Source organism: Trachinotus anak, unplaced genomic scaffold (genome assembly GCF_046630095.1).
Source record: "Trachinotus anak isolate AG129_WGS33_773 ecotype Australia unplaced genomic scaffold, CSIRO_AGI_Tana_v1 ptg000023l, whole genome shotgun sequence".
Classification (NCBI taxonomy): Eukaryota; Metazoa; Chordata; class Actinopteri; order Carangiformes; family Carangidae; genus Trachinotus; species Trachinotus anak.
In genome coordinates this window covers 4,371,675-4,393,101 of record NW_027273874.1, presented here as the reverse complement: position 1 = coordinate 4,393,101, position 21,427 = coordinate 4,371,675, and the positions used below count along the sequence as shown (strand labels likewise).

Genomic DNA, 21,427 nt, shown 5'->3' with positions numbered 1-21,427 from the left:
TGATGTCATCAGACTGACTGTATCATGTAAGTTGGATTTTCATTTATTCTGAAAGTATCATTTTAATGTTTTCATTGATTTGAATTAAACAGGAAACATTTTCCCTGTAACAATAATGACGTCTCTTATGAGCAGCTGAGTAACAAACTGTGGTTGTTTTTATAGTGAGAGCAGAGTAAGTGAAGTGGAGCCATGATTCAGTGGACTGCTGAAGTGTAATGACTGACAGAGAGATGCTCAGGAAGAACAGAGAACTATGTGGTTTCTTCCATGAAGTGAAGAACAAATCACAGTGAATCTGAGCTGAGCTCAGCAACAGGAGCTCAGCAGCTGTATCACTTCTTCTTGTCTGGGAACCAGGCCACTGATCTCTGCACTAGTGAAACATGAACAGTACCTAGTTAGTTAGTTAGATATGGTAACTGCTGTGTTTCCTAAATCAGTTATCAACCAATGAGAGTCATGTGCAGTTTGTCACTTTCATGTGATGGTAATAGTTTTTTTATTCCAGTCATTTATTTGTTTCTTTTGGTCCAATCTGAACAGCTGATCAACCCAAGGCCACTGTGACACCATCCTCAACAACAACCATACCAGCAGGGGGCAGAGTGACACTGAGCTGCTCTGTGGACGACTCTGATGACTGGAGATACGACTGGTTCAGACGTGTCTCACACTCTTCAGGAGCTGATCCAGTAAGAGCTGTTGAACCAGGCAGAGATCTGGTTGTCTCAGAGGGAGGTCTGTACCTCTGCAGAGGAAGGAGAGGAGACCCAGAGATCCTCACAGAGAAAAGTAATGACGTCCTCATTCTGAAAACTGGTGAGTTTAGTCATTTAATATTCACTGTTCTGTTCAAATCTGTTGTCAGTAGTTTAAAAAAGAGTCATTTGGTGTCAAGAGGGAAACAGGAGAATTTTAATGGATAAATGAAAATAGAGCAGCAGCTCTTAATCCTGAGGATGGAAAAACACAACATGTTAGTCTCTCTGCAGGTTGTGTTAACATGAAATTGTCTCGGTTCTTGAACACAACACAGCCCCATGATTGAGCTGAGTTTCCTCCAGCTGGTGTGTGTCTGTGTGTGTGTGTTTGTGTGTATGTGTGTGTGTGTGTGTGTGTTTGTGTGTATGTGTGTGTGTGTGTGTGAGTTTGATTTGTATAATGATTATAAAATGTTTTTAGTTTCTATTTCTACTTGGTCTATTATTTAAACCTCTGTGTTTGATTTGATCTTATACTTAGTTGTTTAACTTTGTTGTTTTCTTACTGTGTGTTTTTGTCAACAGTTTCCAATAAGGTCACTGTGACTCTACAACCAAACTGGCCTCTGATATACAGAGGAGAGGAGATCACTGTCAGATGTGAGATCCAGGGAGGAGACACTGAGTGGACGTATGAATGGAGAACACCCAGCTCACACACACCTCCATCACACAGTGAATACAGGATCAGCAGTGTTACTCTGTCTCACAGTGGAAGCTACAGGTGTAGGGGTAGAAAAGACTTGTTTTCCTCAACAGAGTGGAGTGATGTCATCAGACTGACTGTATCATGTAAGTTGAACGTCTTTCATTCATACAAAAATGTTACATTTTACAATTTTTAAAATCTGTTCCATCTAAGTACAACAACAAAAACACATCTGACCTCTCTCCAGCTACTCAGTAGAAAGTTGATAGTTTTTTAGTGTAGTCACAAAAGACCTGGAAAAGAGCTTTTTTTCTGGAACATCAGAGTAACGTCTTATGTACTATACAGTTCCAACACATGAAAAATAAAATGTAGTAAAAATGCTGAATCTCAGCCTCCTCACCTATATTTGGTTGTTAAGGAGTCCACAGCTTCCTCTGACAAATATTACAACAGATATATCATCTAATATATTTATTTTCTTCATTAACCTCTAGAGGTTTCAGGTTTTGAAAACTTCATGGAAAGAGTTTGGTCTCATTAACACCTGCTACAATATGTCTTCATTTTGTTGGAGGCTGATCTGCTACATTCACAGTGTTTCAGTCATTTGGTGATTATTGACTTTTCCTCTCAGATTCCTCTCAAGGTTTTATCTGTGATCTGCAGCACAGACCACAGAGTTGAATAAAATGGTGGATGGAGGCTTGTGTTAGTTTGTGTCAGTTTCTGTTTCATATATTATGATGAAGAGTTGGAAGATTTTGAAATATTCATTTCCAACCCAGTTGTCCTGACCGGTTCAGAGTCACGTAACATGAAGGACAAGGAAAAGCCACAGTTTCCAGTCCTTTTTCTGTTGGGCACATTTTTTTTCAATCTCCATCTCCACAACTGTTTCTATATGAACCATAGAAAATACACACCATGAAAGTGAAGGTGACGTGTCTGTGTCACCGGCTCGTTTTGTGATTTATTTTGATGCAAAATTTGCAGAATAAATGTGTGAATGTTCAAAGACTTTAATGTGGACAAAGGGCTGGATGTGAGTTGGGTTAAATTAGTTTCACAGAAAATCAGTCTGATCAGAGTTTATGAAACAAGGTAATAAAGTGAAAATATTTTTCTAGAACAAATCCTATTAAACCACTGACTTGTTTTGTTTTTCACTGTAAACTGAACGGCAGATAAACCCCGGGCCTCACTGACAGCAGACACCACAGTCATACCAGCAGGGGGCAGAGTGACACTGACCTGCTCTGTGGACCCATCATCTGGTTGGAAATACGACTGGTACAGAGACAATAAACTCTCTGAACCTCTGAACACACATGATGCTGATTTCCACACAACTGGACAAATCAGTGTCTCACAGGGAGGAGTCTACAGCTGCAGAGGAGGAAGAGGAGACCCAGTTTACTACACAGAGAAGAGTCAGGAAGTTAGGATTGGTGAGTTTGGAAATAAACACACAATGTAGAATAAATCTATTGTATATTCATGATGCATCATTAAGATTGATGGAAAAACATTAAATCTGATGTTAATTGAAGTTATTATATATTCTTGACCATGAACAGTCCCAAACAGGGCTGTTTTTGTTAATATATAATCAGATTGTATCTTAATGTTTGTTCATTTTATGTATTTGTTGATAATGTTCTGAGAGAAAAATGATTCCATGTCCAGAGACCAGACGTCATAACATGTTTTGATCCTGAGAAAATGACTTTCCAACAGATAAACCCCGGCCTGTCCTCACTGTGTCTCCATCATGGCTGAGTCCTGGAGCCTCAGTGACTCTGAAGTGTGAGGTTGAACATCCATCTGCAGGATGGAGGTTCTCCTGGTATAAGGCTGTTCCTGATGTATCACACACCTCCTACAGCTATGAGCTGCTCCCTGGTAACAGCAGTGGGACTGAACAGGATTCCTACATCGTCCATGGTCAGACACACACAGCAGGATATGTGTGTAAGGCTGGAAGAGGAGACCCAGTGTTTTACACTGAGATCAGTGAACCAAAGTTTGTCTGGTCTGGAGGTGAGTTTGTTGTTTCTTTGGTTTTTTTAAGACAAGAAGCAAATGTTCAGTCATGACCTAAATTCATCCGTGTTTTCGTCTGTGAGCAACTTTTCTTAAAAACAAATGTTGGTAAACAAACTGATTTTAAAGTTCATGGTCCCCAGTGGAAGAAATGTATTGATTTAGTTTTTTTCCATCAAGATCAACTTTCAATTTTTCAAGCTACGCAACAAAGCAAATGTTGATATTAGATGATTTTAAATACTGAAGTTGGTTGATTATCTTTCTCTCCTTGTTTCCTTTTGTCCTTAATCCTCAACAAACAAAGATCAACACAGGAACATTTACACTCAGATCTCTTTCATTTTAATATCTCTGTCTGGTTTGACTCTTCTCTATGTGTTGTTTTCCAGATGTTCATCCATCAGCGTCTCTCACAGTGAGTCCTGACAGAGTGCAGCACTTCATCTCTGAGGATATCTCACTGAGCTGTGAGGGAAACTCTACTGAGTGGAGAGTGAGGAGGTTTCCTGAGGGTGGCTCCCTGTCCTGTTCTGACTGGAGGAGAATGACTGGATCCAGATGTGACATGTTCTCATCACAGCCTAGTGATGCAGTGTACTGGTGTGAGTCTGGATCAGGAGAGTTCAGCAACACAGTCAACATCACTCTACATGGTACGTTTTATTACATTTTCTTTGTGTTTCATTTTTTCTGGTATTTGAAGTATTTTCAACGTCTCATGTGATTTAATTCATCATATCTTAGAACTGAGTTGTTGACATATACAGAGACTTTCTGAGAGTTTGATCCATGACTCTGCTACATGGTCTGTTCAGTGACTGTCTGTGACCAAACAGAGAAAATAACTTCCTCTATGTTCTGTAGATTTAACATCAATAGTTTCATATTAAAAGAAAATGAAATGTCAGTGTCCAGTCAGTCTTCTTCACAATTTAGCAGCATAATAATCTTGGTGGCAGGTTTCACTTCACTTACTTCATCCTCAAATTGCATCCAAACTTTGGCCCCAGTAAATATCTTTTCCTTCCAAAGTACTTTGTCAAAAATAATGTTTCTGTAACAAATCACAATAAACGCTCAAGATTTGTATCTGTAAATTGTTATTCTCTTGATTATCACATGAAAAAATGTCATCAAACAACATCACAAGTCCTCTGCAAAGTAATAAAATGAAGTTGGGTTCTGGTCAAATGAGGCAGTAATGAAGCATCAGAAATAAAAAATCATTTCTCCTCCTTCTCTTGTAAAAGTTTGGATTTAGCACAGTTTTACTGTTTTTACAGATGCAGTTATTTTAGTGATAATTACAAAAAATCTAGTTTATTGATGGTCAATGAACTTTATATTGACTTCTCACCTCTGGCAGCAACTAAACATCACATCATCATCATCATCACAGTCTCAGCTTTTCTCTTCTTCTGTTTCCAAAGAGAAAACAGTCACATGTTGCCCCGAATCATGACGAGGGTTTGGTTTAGTGTCGTTGTTGTATGTTCACAGGGGAGATGAAGAAAACAAGTCCTGTGTAATTTATAGATCAATGTAAAAAGCTGTTGTTTATTTGGCAACAGTGATCTGTGAGACACATCCAGCAGGTTGTAAGAGAACGAGATCAAATGTCAGGTCTTATGATGATCCTGTAAAATAAATCAGAACTGCATCAGAATAAAAACAGATGTGTAATCTATTCTCATCATTACATGTCAGCTGGTTGTAAAGGTCTGCAGCAGCTGATCTCTGACTGCAGCTTCACATTCTGACTGTTTTACAGATGATTATCATGATGGTGTTATCCTGGTGAGCCCCGTCCGTCCTGTGACTGAGGGAGAGTCTGTTACTCTTGGCTGCAGATTCAGGACAGAAAAAAAACTTTCCAGTGTGTTTTTCTACCATAATGACAAACTGATCCAAAGTGATACCAGGACGGAGCTGAAAATCTCTGCAGTGTCAAAGTCAGATGAAGGTTTCTACAAGTGTCAGTCCTCAGGAGAAGTGTCACCACAGAGTTGGATGTCAGTTAAAGGTGAGTGGGATTCAAATATTTGATGCTTTTTGGTTTTGTGAACAAAGTCACACTGTCAACATATAGCATATTTATGTGTATGTATTGTGAATGTGAATTGGGTTGTGTATTGCTTCAGTGTTTTATCTTTACTAAGACTTAGTAAAGTGACAAAGTCATCTGCGTCTTATTTATCTGAATGGATTTTGTAAATTCTGCAAAGGAAAGTCCAATATAAATATGTTTCTAAATACTTTTACTAACTTCAATAATATTCAGTATTTATTATAGCTGTGTCAGGACCAGAAAGTTCTTCATTTCCTGTGTTTCTGATCGTTGGGCTGGTTTGTGGAATAGTATTGATTATTGTCCTGATGCTGTGTGGCTGCAGAAAGTCAACAGGTGAGTCACTGATTATTAAAAATCTGTGATCAGTTCTGACGTCATGTCATGGAGCAGTGGTTCACTTTTCAATACAAATCCTACTGTGCTTTTTACAGGTCCATGTGTTCACAGGTTTGTACAACACGCTCTCTTCTCTCATATTTCACAATAAAACTTTCCTGCTAATACACAATTACATGACATGTTTCAGGCTCACTCAGACTCACAGAGGGAATCAGGGCTCTGCTACAGACCAAAAAGTCAACCATGATGAAAATCAGCAGCAAGTATATTCCTCTCTTCTCCACGGTCAGTGTAATAGACTCTATAGAGACTATATCCTCTTAACTTAATTGCACCATAGAAACTCTGGCTGGGGTGCACATTAAAACACCTGGATCCAAGAGCTATTTAACCATTTATTGAGTTAGGGAGGTGGATGGATGAACTGATGGTGGATGGTTTTCTGTACAAACAAACAAAATTCAATACACTGTCATGCGTACCACAACAAAATAATACCAAAAAGGTACTGAAGGCATTTTACATGATTAATGCAAACAAAGGGGCCTGACAGGACACACCCAGTCCTTAAGTAACCTCCCCCTAGCCCACCCCCTCTCCTGCTCTTTGATAGGTGAGTCGCTCCACCCACCCAGTCTCACAGAATTGTGGTGTCAGTTTTTCATTGTAGCTTTAAACGCTTTCACAACTACTTCAAACTACTTCAAAGTTTCTATTCGATAGAGACCAGGAAACATTTAGATCCATTTGCATCCAGTTCTCCAAGACTGTCCTCATTCCTTCTGCTGCTGGAGTTAAACCAAACCTCAGTAATTTAACATGTGACTTCAGGAAGTTCTTCAGTTCAAATGACTGTCACAGACATGAGGTGACTGATGTGACTTTGTTTTGATTTTCACTGACCTGTAGGTGACGTCTGCGTCTATGAATCAATCAGAGGATCTGAAAACACTGGAGAAGGTTCAGTACTTTTACTTTTACTAATGTTGAGCTGATGGAAGCTGCAGTATATAATTATATAGGAGTGATTAATATTTAACTTAGTGAAAACATAATTTTTCAGGTCAACCAGACAGTAATGTCACTAATGTCACATCTCCTGTTGAAGTGTATACAACAATGAAATCCTGTCATGTGATCATTTTAACAGGTCAGTGTGATGGTGCAGAGGAGAGCTCTGACTATATTAATGTGAATCCAGATTCAGCCACAGGTACAAACATTAACATCAGTTATTTATCTTGTTTTATCTTTTTTTCTTCAAATGTTCATTCAAAAAAACTCTTTAATCAAACTTTCATTCTTTTCAATTTTGGCATTTTGTTTAACTGACTTAAAAAAGCTATCAGACACTAACAGCAGCATTGGTGCAGCTGTCTTTATTACATCATGATTTACCTTGTTTTATCTTTTTCTCTTGAAATTTACTTTAAACTAAAAAAACAAACAAACAAACATTTTTTTTCCAATCGTGACCTTCATTTTTTTTCTATTATGACCTTTTATTTTCTTGATGTAAAAACACTATGAGACACTATGTGTAATCGAGGACATTCTTAAGGGGAAGCATTGATGCAGCTATCTTGAGTTTCTATTTTCTCTTTAACATGTCTCTCACATCTAAATCATTCCTGTAAGGTCCAGTTTTCATTTTTTATTCATTGTATTGTTTGAAATTATTTTCCTGATTCCACATAGAAATTGTAATATTTTTCTGAATATATCACGTTTGCTTTCAATGATATAAAATGATATTTTATATAATGTCAGATAGGATGTCTCAGTTTTCAAGCCATTTATTGTGATTTTGTTCCAGGTCCATAAAAAGATGAACATCATCAACAAAACAAGAGCGACATGAATGACAACATAAACGCACATTTTGTGCAGCTGAGCAGCCATCTACATAAAAAAACACATGATAAATGTTACTGGGCATTTCTCTGGAGATGAACAATATTAATAGATTCACTTGTTATCCTAGAAAAATATGAATATTTTCACAAACAAGTTTATTTTCACAAACTGAGCATCTTAATGTGATTGTTATATCATGACAAATTCTATTTATATTATATTTTATATTAACGTAATGTATTTTACTTTACACTGTATCTTTTTTATGTCTGTCTGTTTTTAATAAGTTTTTTTTTGTATGTTGTTTTCCTGCTAAAAGCAGTGGGTTAGTAAATAAATATAATAAAGTGAAGTGAACATTCATGGTTGGATTATCAATTCAATTCAATTCCATTCAATTTTATTTGTATATCACCAAATCATGATATACATTATCTCAAGGCACTTTGCAGGGTAAGGCCGAGACCTTTCTTTGTTATAGAGAAAAACCCAACAGTTCCCACAAAGAGCAGCACTTGGCGACAGGGGGGAGGAAAAACTCCCTTTTAACAGGAAGAAACCTCCAACAGAACCGGGCTCAGGGTGGGCGGCCGTCTGCCTCGACCGGTTGGGTTTAGGAGGAGAAAGAGGGGGTGGGGGGAAGAGAGATGTATAGGTAATGGTGTTATCAATAATAATGATAGAAAACAGTGGTAAATAGTAATGATGAGTTGTGGTAGATCTGGATCCTGCTGCTTCAGAGGCAGAGAGACCTGCAGAATGAGGACAGAGAGAGGGAGAGAGAGGAGAAGCACAAACTATGGGAGAGAAAAAAATACAAAGTCAATGGCATTAAGTTGTCGAGAGAGAGAGAGAGAGAGAGAGAGGGAAAGAGAAAGCGAGAGAGTCCAATGCATCATGGGAATCCCCCAGCAGTCTAGCTCTGTAGCAGTGTAACTAAGCGATGGTTCAGGACATACCCGAGACAGCCCTAACTGTAAGCTTTATCAAAGAGGACAGTTTTAAGCCTGATCTTAAAGGTAGAGAGGGGGTCTGCCTCCTGAACCCACACTGGGAGCTGGTTCCACATTTTCTGTTACAAATGTTGACTAGTGCACCTTTAATAGTCCACATCTGAATTCAGGTGAGAAAGGCCAGAGATGGAGCTCAGAAATGACTAAGTAATGGTGCAGGTCATGATACCTCCTGCTAACAAGCTAACAATAGCAGGATTTATTTTTATTAGTTATTTCTTTATTATTTATTCACAGTAAGATGTAGACCAACAGTGAGCTCTTCTTCTTCATCTTTATTGTGGTCGCAGCACACTGTATTTGAGTGAGTGATATTCTGTCGTCCATCAATCTGTGTCTCTTGTGCTGCTCTTGCTGCTTCCTCGTTGTCCTGTCTACTTCCAGTATGTTGCTTTGTTACACACAGCACTGCCACCATGTGTCACAATACACAGTCTACAGTCACAATCAGCAGCAATGACCTCAGCTCCTTATTGAGTCACTGCTGGTCTCTGCAGCTTTTCTTCTGTCTTCATGCTGCAGTTTGAACTGTGAGTGCAGCTCAAAGACATTTGAAGACGTTTGTAAGATCAGACCTGCACCTGAATACAGCCATGTTACTTTTTCTTCAAGAAGAACAGGAAACAGCACAAAAGAAGAAAAGCTGTGGTTTTAATGTCAGCAGCCAGAAATGTCTCCATGTGTATGAAATAATGTAGTGGACCTTACTCCAGACTCCACCTCAAGCCAAACCACTTGTTTTATGTCATCAGTTGACAGCACACAGCTCTGCCTACAAAGGAATAATGTTGTTTAGGTTGAAAATCACCGACTGCAAATGACTTCACTTCTTCTTAGACTCCTGAGGCTTCTGAGGCGACTGTAGCAGCAGGCTACATGTGAAATGTCACAACCAGGCAAGGACTCTGGACGCAGGTGCAGGAAAGTTTCACAAAAAAAAAATCTTTATTTCTAAATCAAGCTCGAGCAAACAGAAAACACTCCTGAAAACTGGAGGGACAAAACTATGAGATCAATAACAAAAAAATCACTCAACAAGGAACTAGAAATAAAACCAAAAGGAACAAGGTACCGATTAGATTCGAGGCTGTGGAAGGCGAGATAGGTCGTATACAGACGTCGACAGAAACAACACACTGGCAACAGACAAGGGGAGACGCAGACTCTTAAACACATGGTAACAGGGGACAGGTGGAAACAATCAAACAATCAAACCAAGACACACGAGGGAGGGCAAGTGACCTGAAATGAGAGGAGAGTTACTCTTTCAAAATAAAACAGGAAATGACAAGACAAGACATGGAGACAGGACAAAAAAACCCAACATGACCTCACCGCGGTGTAACATGAAACTGCAAATATCTTTCATCCATTTCACCAGTTTTCAGCCCACAGGCCCCATTAAACACTGGAAGGTGACAATGATTCAGTGAGGAAGGTTTTCATTGTTTGAGTTTCAGTCATCAGTGATCTTGTAGAAAATGTCAGCTCTGAAATGATGAATGTTATTGATGCTGTTTCCTCGACGAAGGCAAAGGTAAGAAAAAAGAACATGGAGAAATGTTAGTCTGCGAAGACATTTTAAAAATAGATTTAAAAATCTGAGCGCAGGTGATGGAAAACAAATATCCAGATGTATTATGACATAAAGAGAGACTTTTGAACTTTCAATTTTTAACTGATGAATGCAAGACAGTCCTTCTCTGACAGCAGGGGTGCACCCTGGACAGGACGCCAGTCTGTCACAGGACTGACATATAGACACAAACAACCATTCACAGCTACGAGCAATTTAGAGTCACCAATGAACCTAATGTGCACGTCTTTGGACTGTGGGAGTATCGGAGGGAACCCACACAGACACAGAAAGGCCCCAGGCCTGGAGTTCAAACCCAGAACCTTCTTGCTGTGAGGCAACAGCACTAACCACTGCACCACCGTGCCGCCCCTTCTCCAACATCACTGTCAAAAACAATAATAATGCATGTGTCTGTTGACAGGCTGACACACTCTCCTGTGTCAGCAGCCCATGAAACATGACATTAAAACAAAATCATTCTAGAGTCACCCAGACTGTTCATTCAGCTACAGGCTCATCTGTACCATCTCTTCACAGGAAATAACGACCAACAGTTTTATTTGGAGCTGCAGCACTGAAAATGAGGAAATGGTCTTTAGTTTAATGTGTGCTGTCAGCCAGATGACGTGTTTCACACCTAGTGGGTTATACATATACCACACAGAGGCCAGAGGGAGTGTTCGAGATGAAGAACAGTGTGGGAACTTCATGTCAGATTTCCACAAACTCAACTTTCTGGCTCTAACTGAACCTGTTGTCTTCTGATGATGTTTCAGACTGAGAGATAAATACTGAATGTGCACATCTTAACCTCACCACCAGTCACTGGATTAAAGAAATTGCTGTTATCTGTTGATGTTCATTACACTTGACTTAATTACTACCACTGTGCACATCCTGTATAGTATATGACACTTCTTCTCTTCTACTTACAAACACAGTATGTGTGGTGTGAATGTGCTGCTGACTCTAATTCTTCCTATTATGCCAACACATCTTCATGTGTGAGGAAGAACTTGTCTGTCACCCCAGCTGATAAGACTTCATTCTTGTTAGGCTCTAGTTGTCAAGTCATTTTATACCAACAGGAGCGAAACAGATGCAGTGGTTTATTTTAGTGTTTGGTTTATTTGACTGTTTTTCCTCATTGTGCTGTCAGTTTCTGAAGATGTGCAACAACAAACTGTCTTTTTCATGTTGTGGCTGATGGGTGAATATTATCTCTGCAACTGTTATTGCTGCACAGTTGTAATTCAAGGCTTCATCATAAAATGAGCAGGTAGATCACACAGTTCCAGCAAAGAAGAAACGTTTTGACCACGTTTTATATCAGTTACACTGTGGAGAGTATGAAGCACACACATACAGGACGTACTGCACATTCCTACACACTACAGTCACATACATACTCTAGATACACACAACATACACCTCATGGGCCAGACAAACCTTTGCACAAAGACAGACGGATACACTATATTTAAGTATTGGCAGGAAGTGTAAACCTGTCAAAGTGCCCTGTGGTCAAAGACATATCTGAGTTTTGTGTGAAACGGAAGGAAGAACAAAGAGGCCGAACTCAGAGGGAGGAGTTGAGAAAAGTTCTCATCTTATATTTGTATGGAATGTAACTTCTTCTTCGTCTTTTGCATCGATCTTCTCTCTTTGTCTTTGTGCTGTTGTTATTAATACGAAGTGGAATCATTTCCCAGCAGCAGAGCGACAGGGTCAGAGCTGGATGTGAAGATGGGGAACGCTTTGCTCTGTGTACTGTCATTATTCTGTGAGTACATCAGTCATTTTCCAATTCTGTGACTTTCAGACGCAGAATCATGATTTTATCATCGTGGTAGTTTTGGAGGCAGATCTTGGATCAGAGTGGTGGACTAAATACACAAATTGACCAGTTATATATCATTTTATATATTTGAGTTTAAAGAGTTTTGTGTGTTTCCTGCCTCGTTAGCGATTTACAGAATATCATGTCAGAAATGTGTTGATAATCAGGAGCTGCCTCTGTTGAAACTCCAGCTGGTTGTTAAATGTTTATCATGATTTTGACTGTTTGTCAGATGGATCATGTCTGATGAGGTTTCAATCTTTATTTTAGTGCTGAACACACTCTTCTATGGAAAGACTGAAGGTAACCAGTTGTTTTTCTTTCCTGTTGTTTCTCACTTATAAAATATTGTCTTTAATATCTGTCTCTTACTTATTATCAATGATATCATTTTGAATCACATCCTCTTAGTGCTGATATATTATCATGTATGAAGCATTTTATTTTAATAATATAATGATATCATTAAACTAGAGGAGATCAGTGTCTAACAGTGTGAAATTGCATATTTTTCCGAGCAGTTGATGTTGGTGTTTATGTTTCCTGTGTAGTGCTGTATGCATGTTGTGGTGTTCATGTATGGAGACCAAATGTTGTGCTGACCCTCAGGCCAGAGTCTGTTCCCTTCATACCAGGGACGTCACTAGGATTGAAAGACAGGGGGGGCTTAGCCCCCATGGTTGTAGGTGGGAGTGTGTGCAGCAAATACTTTTCCTCACACCTCAATAGGCTTCATGAATGAATTTATGATTAGTTGTGGAGCATTTATCTTCCAAATGTGACTGAAGACAGTCGACCAATACATTGAATAGAAGGTAACATAATGATGTGGTGTGTTGCTTAATTAGTTTAGTTGCTGGTAGTTTAGTTCAAGGTTCGAGTGAAATTTGACAACACAGTACAAATGAAGTATGAATGAATCTTTCTTCTGCTTCACAACTCTGCCAACTGTTGATGGAAAGTTAACGTTGCTTGACAGAGAAGCGATGACATGCAGCTTCCCCCTGGGTCCCTCTGCCCGCCTGTCTGCCTAGTACAGCAGGGGAAACAACCACAAGGACCATTTTAATCAAATAATGACAACTTGTGTTATTATTTTTTTCAACTCATAGTTTTGCTTCTTTATGTTAAGTGCATGCCTGCACTGCTTTGTTATTTAAAAAAAAGTCCATGCTTCATACAGCTGGGTTTAGTTTTCATGCGTTCATCTGGTGATTTTAATGGGGCAGGGCAGTGAGCCACCAGAGGGCACTGATGAGTCTCCACCACAGGTACAGTCAGTCCCAACAGTCCTGTGAGCAGCACAGATCATCTCACTGAACTTAGGTTATTAGCATGTGTGCTGACTGCCACAGTGTCTTCTTGGCATCACCTGCAGGAGCGAGTCAAGTTAGAAAGTGAAAAGTTAACATGTGATTCACAGTGTTTTCATCTGAATGAAACCATTCAGTGAGCTCCTGTGTCTTGTGTGAAATGATCTGCATCTTGTTAACTTCAAAAACATTTCATTCCATCACAATGTCTGTCGAAATAATTTGTGGTTTGTCGTCAGTGTGTTGTACTTTGGTGTGATTTCATAAACTTGTGGAACCAAAGAGACTAAATTGGGTGAAATCAGACACTTCACAAACAATTATTTATGACTGAGACAATGATGGTTTCCAGTATGATATGAAAAACATGAATTTAAACCAGTTGAGCAGCTTTTAGAGTTTTTATCAAATAGATCTCAGAGGTTGAGTCAGTGTTGTCAGTGAAGAGTTTCCTTCAACTGGCTGCTGCCAAACTTTGTCCTTAATCCCTGTTTGTATTCACGTTTCTGGTGAATGAAAAACTTCCAGCTCAGTTCAAGTCTTTTTTTTAGAGACACATTGTGTGATATGTTTTCATGCTTTTGTTTTTCCACCTGCTTTTGTTGCCACGACTGTTGAATAATGTTTGTGTTGTTTATTAAACCTTGCTACAAAATTCAAATTGTCTCTAAAAGACAATAAAAATAATTATCAGTAGGAAAAGTGCTACACACCTTTGTGTTTTATACTTGTAGTTGTTTTCTAACTGTGTGTTTTTGTCAACAGTTTCCAATGAGGTCACTGTGACCCTGCAGCCCGACCAGTCCACTTATTTTTCTGGAGAGTCTGTGACCTTCATCTGTGACTTGAAGGAAGGAGAAGAAACTCACTGGGAATACGCACTCACCAAGGATAATCGGCCATTTTTTACATATAATGTCCATAAACGCTTCACATTACGTCTCTTGACAGGCCACAGTGGTGAATACCAGTGCCTTGTTCAGCACAAGCTCTCATATGATGTGAAAACCAGTAACATCTTCTCTTTAACTGTATCTGGTAAGTCGACGTTTTATCACCATGAGAAAGTTTACCATGAATATTAGCACTTATTTATGAGCCCTGCTCATATGATTGCCCCAATTGTGTTGATATAAACAGTATAAATCTAAATGTATTTGTAATCATGTACTTTATACATTCTAGAAAACCCTGAAACTTGAAACTTTGTTCAGGACCACTGTGTTTTTCCTGCTACTTTCCACACAGAGAATATGGTGGCAGCATTTTAAAAGCTCAACAGACAGTATAATCCAGAATTACTGTCCTATTTGCTGGAAAAAATAATAGCTATTATTAGATAATATAATAAAAAGGCAAACATGTATAGAAGTAACACGACAGAGCTCTCCACATCAGGAGTCTTATGTAATTATTGTCTGTCACTACAAAATTATGGAGCTGTTTTCCTTTGGAAACCAAAATCAGGACAGATGTGGAAGTGGTCTAACAACAGTGGGTGTCATTTTATTTGTAATTTTGGCCCTATAAATAAAATGAAGCTGACTTGAAGGTTGCTGTAACATTGTGCTGAGAACATTTCATCTTATGTCATTTTGAAACCATTACCATTTGAATCATTCACATGATTTTGTTTCTTACAACAGGAGAAGCACCTAAGGCCACACTGCTATCAGGCCCAACAAACATACCAGTAGGAGGCCGTGTTACACTGACCTGCTCTGTGGCCGGCTCTGCTGGTTGGACATATCACTGGTCCAGACGAACTCCAGGCTCTGATGAAACTCTGCCTGTGAGAGATGGTGATGAAAACAGAGTGATGAGTATCTCACAAGGAGGCACTTACTGGTGCAGAGGAGGGAGAGGAAATCCAGTCTTCTACGCTCATGCAAGTGATGAGGTCACAATTCAGATAACTTGTGAGTTTAATGGTTTTATTTGGAGTAAAGTAAAATGACATGAATTCCTCATTACTGCTTTAAAGCTCTGTCGTTTCCTTTGTTGATTTTATATTTCTGCTGTGAACAGTTTCCAATAAGGTCAGTGTGACTCTGCAGACCAGCTGGCCTCACATTTTCAGTGGTGAGACGATCACTGTCAGGTGTGAGATCCAGGGAGGCGGAGACGCTGAGTGGGAGTATGAATGGAGAACATCCTGGTCAACCACACATCGGACAAATGATGATTACTGGAGTACCAGAGCTTCTGAGTCCCACGGTGAGGGCTACATGTGTAGGGGTATACACAGAAGGGACCCGTATTCTTCGACAGAGTGGAGTAAAGGCCTCAAAGTAACAGTATCACGTAAGTCATATATTTGTTATGCTTTCATCTACATGAGGGACAAACGGTGGTAGTCACTGCAGCCTCTGGAAAAATATCACTCTGAAGATCTGCAGGGAAGAACAGAGACAGTGATTTTTATTGTAGAGAACTTCTGGTGTGTAATATAGAGATTTCCTCCTATAGATGAGATGAAACCACAGAGAATGACTGCTAAACCACCCCCATTAAGAAGTCCACAGTTCACTGATTTTGTCTAATAACACAACTTCCCCAGTGTAAAAACATCTTACCACACAACAAGATGAGTCATTATTAGCAAATACTGTAGCTCATGTGTAATGTCATGTCTTTTTACATTTTAAAGTTGTCAGCACTGCAATATTATACAAAAAATAATAATTCATTCAAAATTATACACAATTTTATTTATATATAATATATACACCTAATTGCACCGCTGAGGATCATTTAAGTTTTATCCTACCTTGACCATGTAGAAATTCAAGGATGATTATGTCAAATCATTTCATTAAGGGAAACAATAATTTGCTTAAATGTAAGAAATTAAATACATAAAAATGTACACACAAATTTAACACTGTGTTTACAAAGTCTTTTTGAATTGTCTTCTAGATAATATGAGAAATTTGCCATGATATAATTATTTGCAGTTTATTTGCAGTTCAAATTCATTTAGTACTCACTTTATTCTTTATTATTTGTTACTTATTTCTATCTTTAAACTCAATGGCAGCTAAACCAAAGGCTCAGTTGAGTGCTGACAAACGAACAATACCAGCAGGGGGCAGAGTGACACTGACCTGCTCTGTGGACCCATCATCTGGTTGGAAATACGACTGGTACAGAGACAATAAACTCTCTGAGCCTCTGAACACACATGATGCTGATTTCCACACAACTGGACAAATCAGTGTCTCACAGGGAGGAGTCTACAGCTGCAGAGGAGGAAGAGGAGACCCAGTTTACTACACAGAGAAGAGTCAGGAAGTTAGGATTGACACCATTGGTGAGTTTGGAAATAAACACACAATGTAGAATAAATCTATTGTATATTCATGATGCATCATTAAGATGGATGGAAAAACATTATATCTGATGTTAATTGAACGTTTTGGTGTTTTCATGTTCTTATTATAAATTCTTGACCATGAACAGTCCCAAACAGGGCTGTTGTGACTCTGCAACCAAACTGGCCTCTGATATACAGAGGAGAGAAGATCACTGTCAGATGTGAGATCCAGGGAGGTGGAGGCACTGAGTGGACGTATGAATGGAGAACACCCAGCTCACACACACCTCCATCACACAGTGAATACAGGATCAGCAGTGTTACTCTGTCTCACAGTGGAAGCTACAGGTGTAGGGGTAGAAAAGACTTGTTTTCCTCAACAGAGTGGAGTGATGTCATCAGACTGACTGTATCATGTAAGTTGAACGTCTTTCATTCATACAAAAATGTTATGTTTTACAATTTTTAAAATCTGTTCCATCTAAGTACAACAACAAAAACACATCTGACCTCTCTCCAGCTACTCAGTAGAAAGTTGATTTTTTTTTTTAGTGTAGTCACAAAAGACCTGGAAAAGAGCTTTTTTTCTGGAACATCAGAGTAACTTCTTATGTACTATACAGTTCCAACACATGAATAATAAAATGTAGTACAAATGCTGAATCTCAGCCTCCTCACCTATATTTGGTTGTTAAGGAGTCCACAGCTTCCTCTGACAAATATTACAACAGATATATCATCTAATATATTTATTTTCTTCATTAACCTCTAGAGGTTTCTGGTTTTGAAAACTTCATGGAAAGAGTTTGGTCTCATTAACACCTGCTACAATATGTCTTCATTTTGTTGGAGGCTGATCTGCTACATTCACAGTGTTTCAGTCATTTGGTGATTATTGACTTTTCCTCTCAGATTCCTCTCAAGGTTTTATCTGTGATCTGCAGCACAGACCACAGAGTTGAATAAAATGGTGGATGGAGGCTTGTGTTAGTTTGTGTCAGTTTCTGTTTCATATATTATGATGAAGAGTTGGAAGATTTTGAAATATTCATTTCCAACCCAGTTGTCCTGACCGGTTCAGAGTCACGTAACATGAAGGACAAGGAAAAGCCACAGTTTCCAGTCCTTTTTCTGTTGGACACATTTTTTTTCAATCTCCATCTCCACAACTGTTTCTATATGAACCATAGAAAATACACACCATGAAAGTGAAGGTGACATGTCTGTGTCACCGGCTCGTTTTGTGATTTATTTTGATACAAAATTTGCAGAATAAATGTGTGAATGTTCAAAGACTTTAATGTGGACAAAGGGCTGGATGTGAGTTGGGTTAAATTAGTTTCACAGACAATCAGTCTGATCAGAGTTGATGAAAAAGGTAATAAAGTGAAAATATTTTTCTGGAACAAATCCTATTTAACCACTGACTTGTTTTGTTTTTCTCTGTAAACTGAACAGCAGATAAACCCCGGGCCTCACTGACAGCAGACACCACAGTCATACCAGCAGGGGGCAGAGTGACACTGACCTGCTCTGTGGACCCATCATCTGGTTGGAAATACGACTGGTACAGAGACAATAAACTCTCTGAACCTCTGAACACACATGATGCTGATTTCCACACAACTGGACAAATCAGTGTCTCACAGGGAGGAGTCTACAGCTGCAGAGGAGGAAGAGGAGACCCAGTTTACTACACAGAGAAGAGTCAGGAAGTGAGGATTGACGCCATTGGTGAGTTTGGAAATAAACACACAATGTAGAATAAATCTATTGTATATTCATGATACAACGTTAAGATGGATGGAAAAACAGTATATCTGATGTTAATTGAACCTTTTGGTCTTTTCATGTTCTTATTATAAATTCTTGACCATGAACAGGCCCAAACAGGGCTGTTGTGACTCTGCAGCCCGACTGGACTGAGATCTACAGAGGAGAGAGGATCAGTGTCAGCTGTGAGATCCAGGGAGGAGACACTGAGTGGACGTATGAATGGGAAACTACCAGCTCATTGAAAGCTTCAAATCAACATGAATACAGGATTAGTTCTGCTTCATCGTCCCACAGTGGAGAGTACAGGTGTAGGGGCAGGATGAAAAGTGCTCGACGTAATACAACAGAGTGGAGTGCTGCAGTCAACCTGACAGTGTATGACAGTAAGTCAGATCATTATCATTTAAACTGAAGATGTTAACAAGTTCAAATGTTTTTGTTAGTTTATAATCAGATTATATCTTAATGTTTGTTCATATTATGTATTTGTTGATAATGTTCTGAGAGAAAAATGATTCCATGTCCAGAGACCAGACGTCATCACATGTTTTGATCCTGAGAAAATGACTTTCCAACAGATAAACCCCGGCCTGTCCTCACTGTGTCTCCATCATGGCTGAGTCCTGGAGCCTCAGTGACTCTGAAGTGTGAGGTTGAACATCCATCTGCAGGATGGAGGTTCTCCTGGTATAAGGCTGTTCCTGATGTATCACACACCTCCTACAGCTATGAGCTGCTCCCTGGTAGCAGCAGTGGGACTGAACAGGATTCCTACATCGTCCATGGTCAGACACACACAGCAGGATATGTGTGTGAGGCTGGAAGAGGAGACCCAGTGTTTTACACTGAGATCAGTGAACCAAAGTTTGTCTGGTCTGGAGGTGAGTTTGTTGTTTCTTTGGTTTTTTTAAGACAAGAAGCAAATGTTCAGTCATGACCTAAATTCATCCATGTTTTTGTCTGTGAGCAACTTTTCTTCAAAACAAATGTTGGTAAACAAACTGATTTTTACGTTCATGGTCCCCAGTGGAAGAAATGTATTGACTGTGAACTGGGTTGAGTATCCTTCTCTCCTTGTTTCCTTCTGTCCTTCCCTTATCCTTCTTCAGTTAATCTGAAAGCATTAAAACCAACAAACAAACATGGAGATACAAGGTTTCCACCTCTCACTGAAGTGTAGCTCCACTCTTCTCAATGGGTACTTTTATTTTGGAAACTTCCTGTTTATAGACAGGACAGCTATAGCTGCAGTCTTCACTCAGTGGTGAGACAGGTGCACAGACCAGATAAACAAACAGCTGTGAAGCTGAGACGACTCAAACAAGACAAACAAGAGGAAAAGACTTTAGTACAGAGACAAGAAGCATCTTTTAATATGAGATAAACACCTCTGTGTGTTTGAAAGGTAAAAGTAGACAGTAGAAAAACATCCATCAGCAGCATAATTCATTTCTCTGCTGTGTCTCCATTTGCTCTGTTTGTTCCAAACTCTCATAGTTTCACCAAAACACTGCATCTTGTTCCAGTGTTGCTGCTACTGATGTTTTAATCCTCAACAAACAAAGATCAACACAGGAACATTTACACTGAGATCTCTTTCATTTTAATATCTCTGTCTGGTTTGACTCTTTTCTATGTGTTGTTTTCCAGATGTTCATCCATCAGCGTCTCTCACAGTGAGTCCTGACAGAGTGCAGCACTTCATCTCTGAGGATATCTCACTGAGCTGTGAGGGAAACTCTACTGAGTGGAGAGTGAGGAGGTTTCCTGAGGGTGACTCCCTGTCCTGTTCTGACTGGAGGAGAATGACTGGATCCAGATGTGACATGTTCTCATCACAGCGTAGTGATGCAGTGTACTGGTGTGAGTCTGGATCAGGAGAGTTCAGCAACACAGTCAACATCACTCTACATGGTACGTTTTATTACATTTTCTTTGTGTTTCATTTTTTCTGGTATTTGAAGTATTTTCAACGTCTCATGTGATTTAATTCATCATATCTGAGAACTGAGTTGTTGACATATACAGAGACTTTCTGAGAGTTTGATCCATGACTCTGCTACATGGTCTGTTCAGTGACTGTCTGTGACCAAACAGACAAAATAACTTCCTCTATGTTCTGCAGATTTAACGTAAATAGGTTATTTTGTCAGTGTTCAGTCAGTTTTCTTTACAATTTAGCAGCATAATAACCTTGGTCTCTCTTCACTTTCTTCACTTCTTACATTTCTTTGCAAAATAATTTATATGAGTGAAAACTTTGGCCACAGCAAATATCTTCTTCTCTTCAAAGTATTTTGTCTAATTTAGTTTTGGTAACAAGCAAAAGAATCAGTATTACTGTTTTAAAGTGCTTTTCCTCAGATTTTCATATAAAACATTGAAGTCAAATAAAAAAATTATATTCTATTAACAAAAAAGAAAAAAATAAATAAATAAACACCTCCAAAAAGTAAATATATATATAAAAAGTAGGTTGTAAGAGAACGAGATCAAATGTCAGGTCTTATGATGATCCTGTAAAATAAATCAGAACTGCATCAGAATAAAAACAGATGTGTAATCTATTCTCATCATTACATGTCAGCTGGTTGTAAAGGTCTGCAGCAGCTGATCTCTGACTGCAGCTTCACATTCTGACTGTTTTACAGATGATTATCATGATGGTGTTATCCTGGTGAGCCCCGTCCGTCCTGTGACTGAGGGAGAGTCTGTTACTCTTGGCTGCAGATTCAGGACAGAAAAAAAACTTTCCAGTGTGTTTTTCTACCATAATGACAAACTGATCCAAAGTGATACCAGGACGGAGCTGAATATCTCTGCAGTGTCAAAGTCAGATGAAGGTTTCTACAAGTGTCAGT

The 21,427-nt window shown here is 39.0% G+C and overlaps 1 protein-coding gene and 1 long non-coding RNA gene across 2 annotated transcripts in view; both read left to right on the top strand.

Annotated features, from left to right (window-relative positions):
* Positions 1-21,427, top strand: part of LOC139606626 (basement membrane-specific heparan sulfate proteoglycan core protein-like) — a 372,062-nt gene that overhangs the window by 145,879 nt on the left and 204,756 nt on the right. The window contains exons 10-11 of the mRNA XM_071458887.1: positions 15,121-15,393; positions 15,503-15,778. Of these exons, the coding sequence (XP_071314988.1) occupies positions 15,121-15,393; positions 15,503-15,778 (549 nt within the window). The remainder of the gene's footprint in view (positions 1-15,120; positions 15,394-15,502; positions 15,779-21,427) is intronic.
* On the top strand, positions 7,021-8,086 carry LOC139607303 (uncharacterized). Its single transcript, XR_011684831.1, has 2 exons — positions 7,021-7,085; positions 7,689-8,086. It is a non-coding gene; the product is annotated as an uncharacterized lncRNA (long non-coding RNA).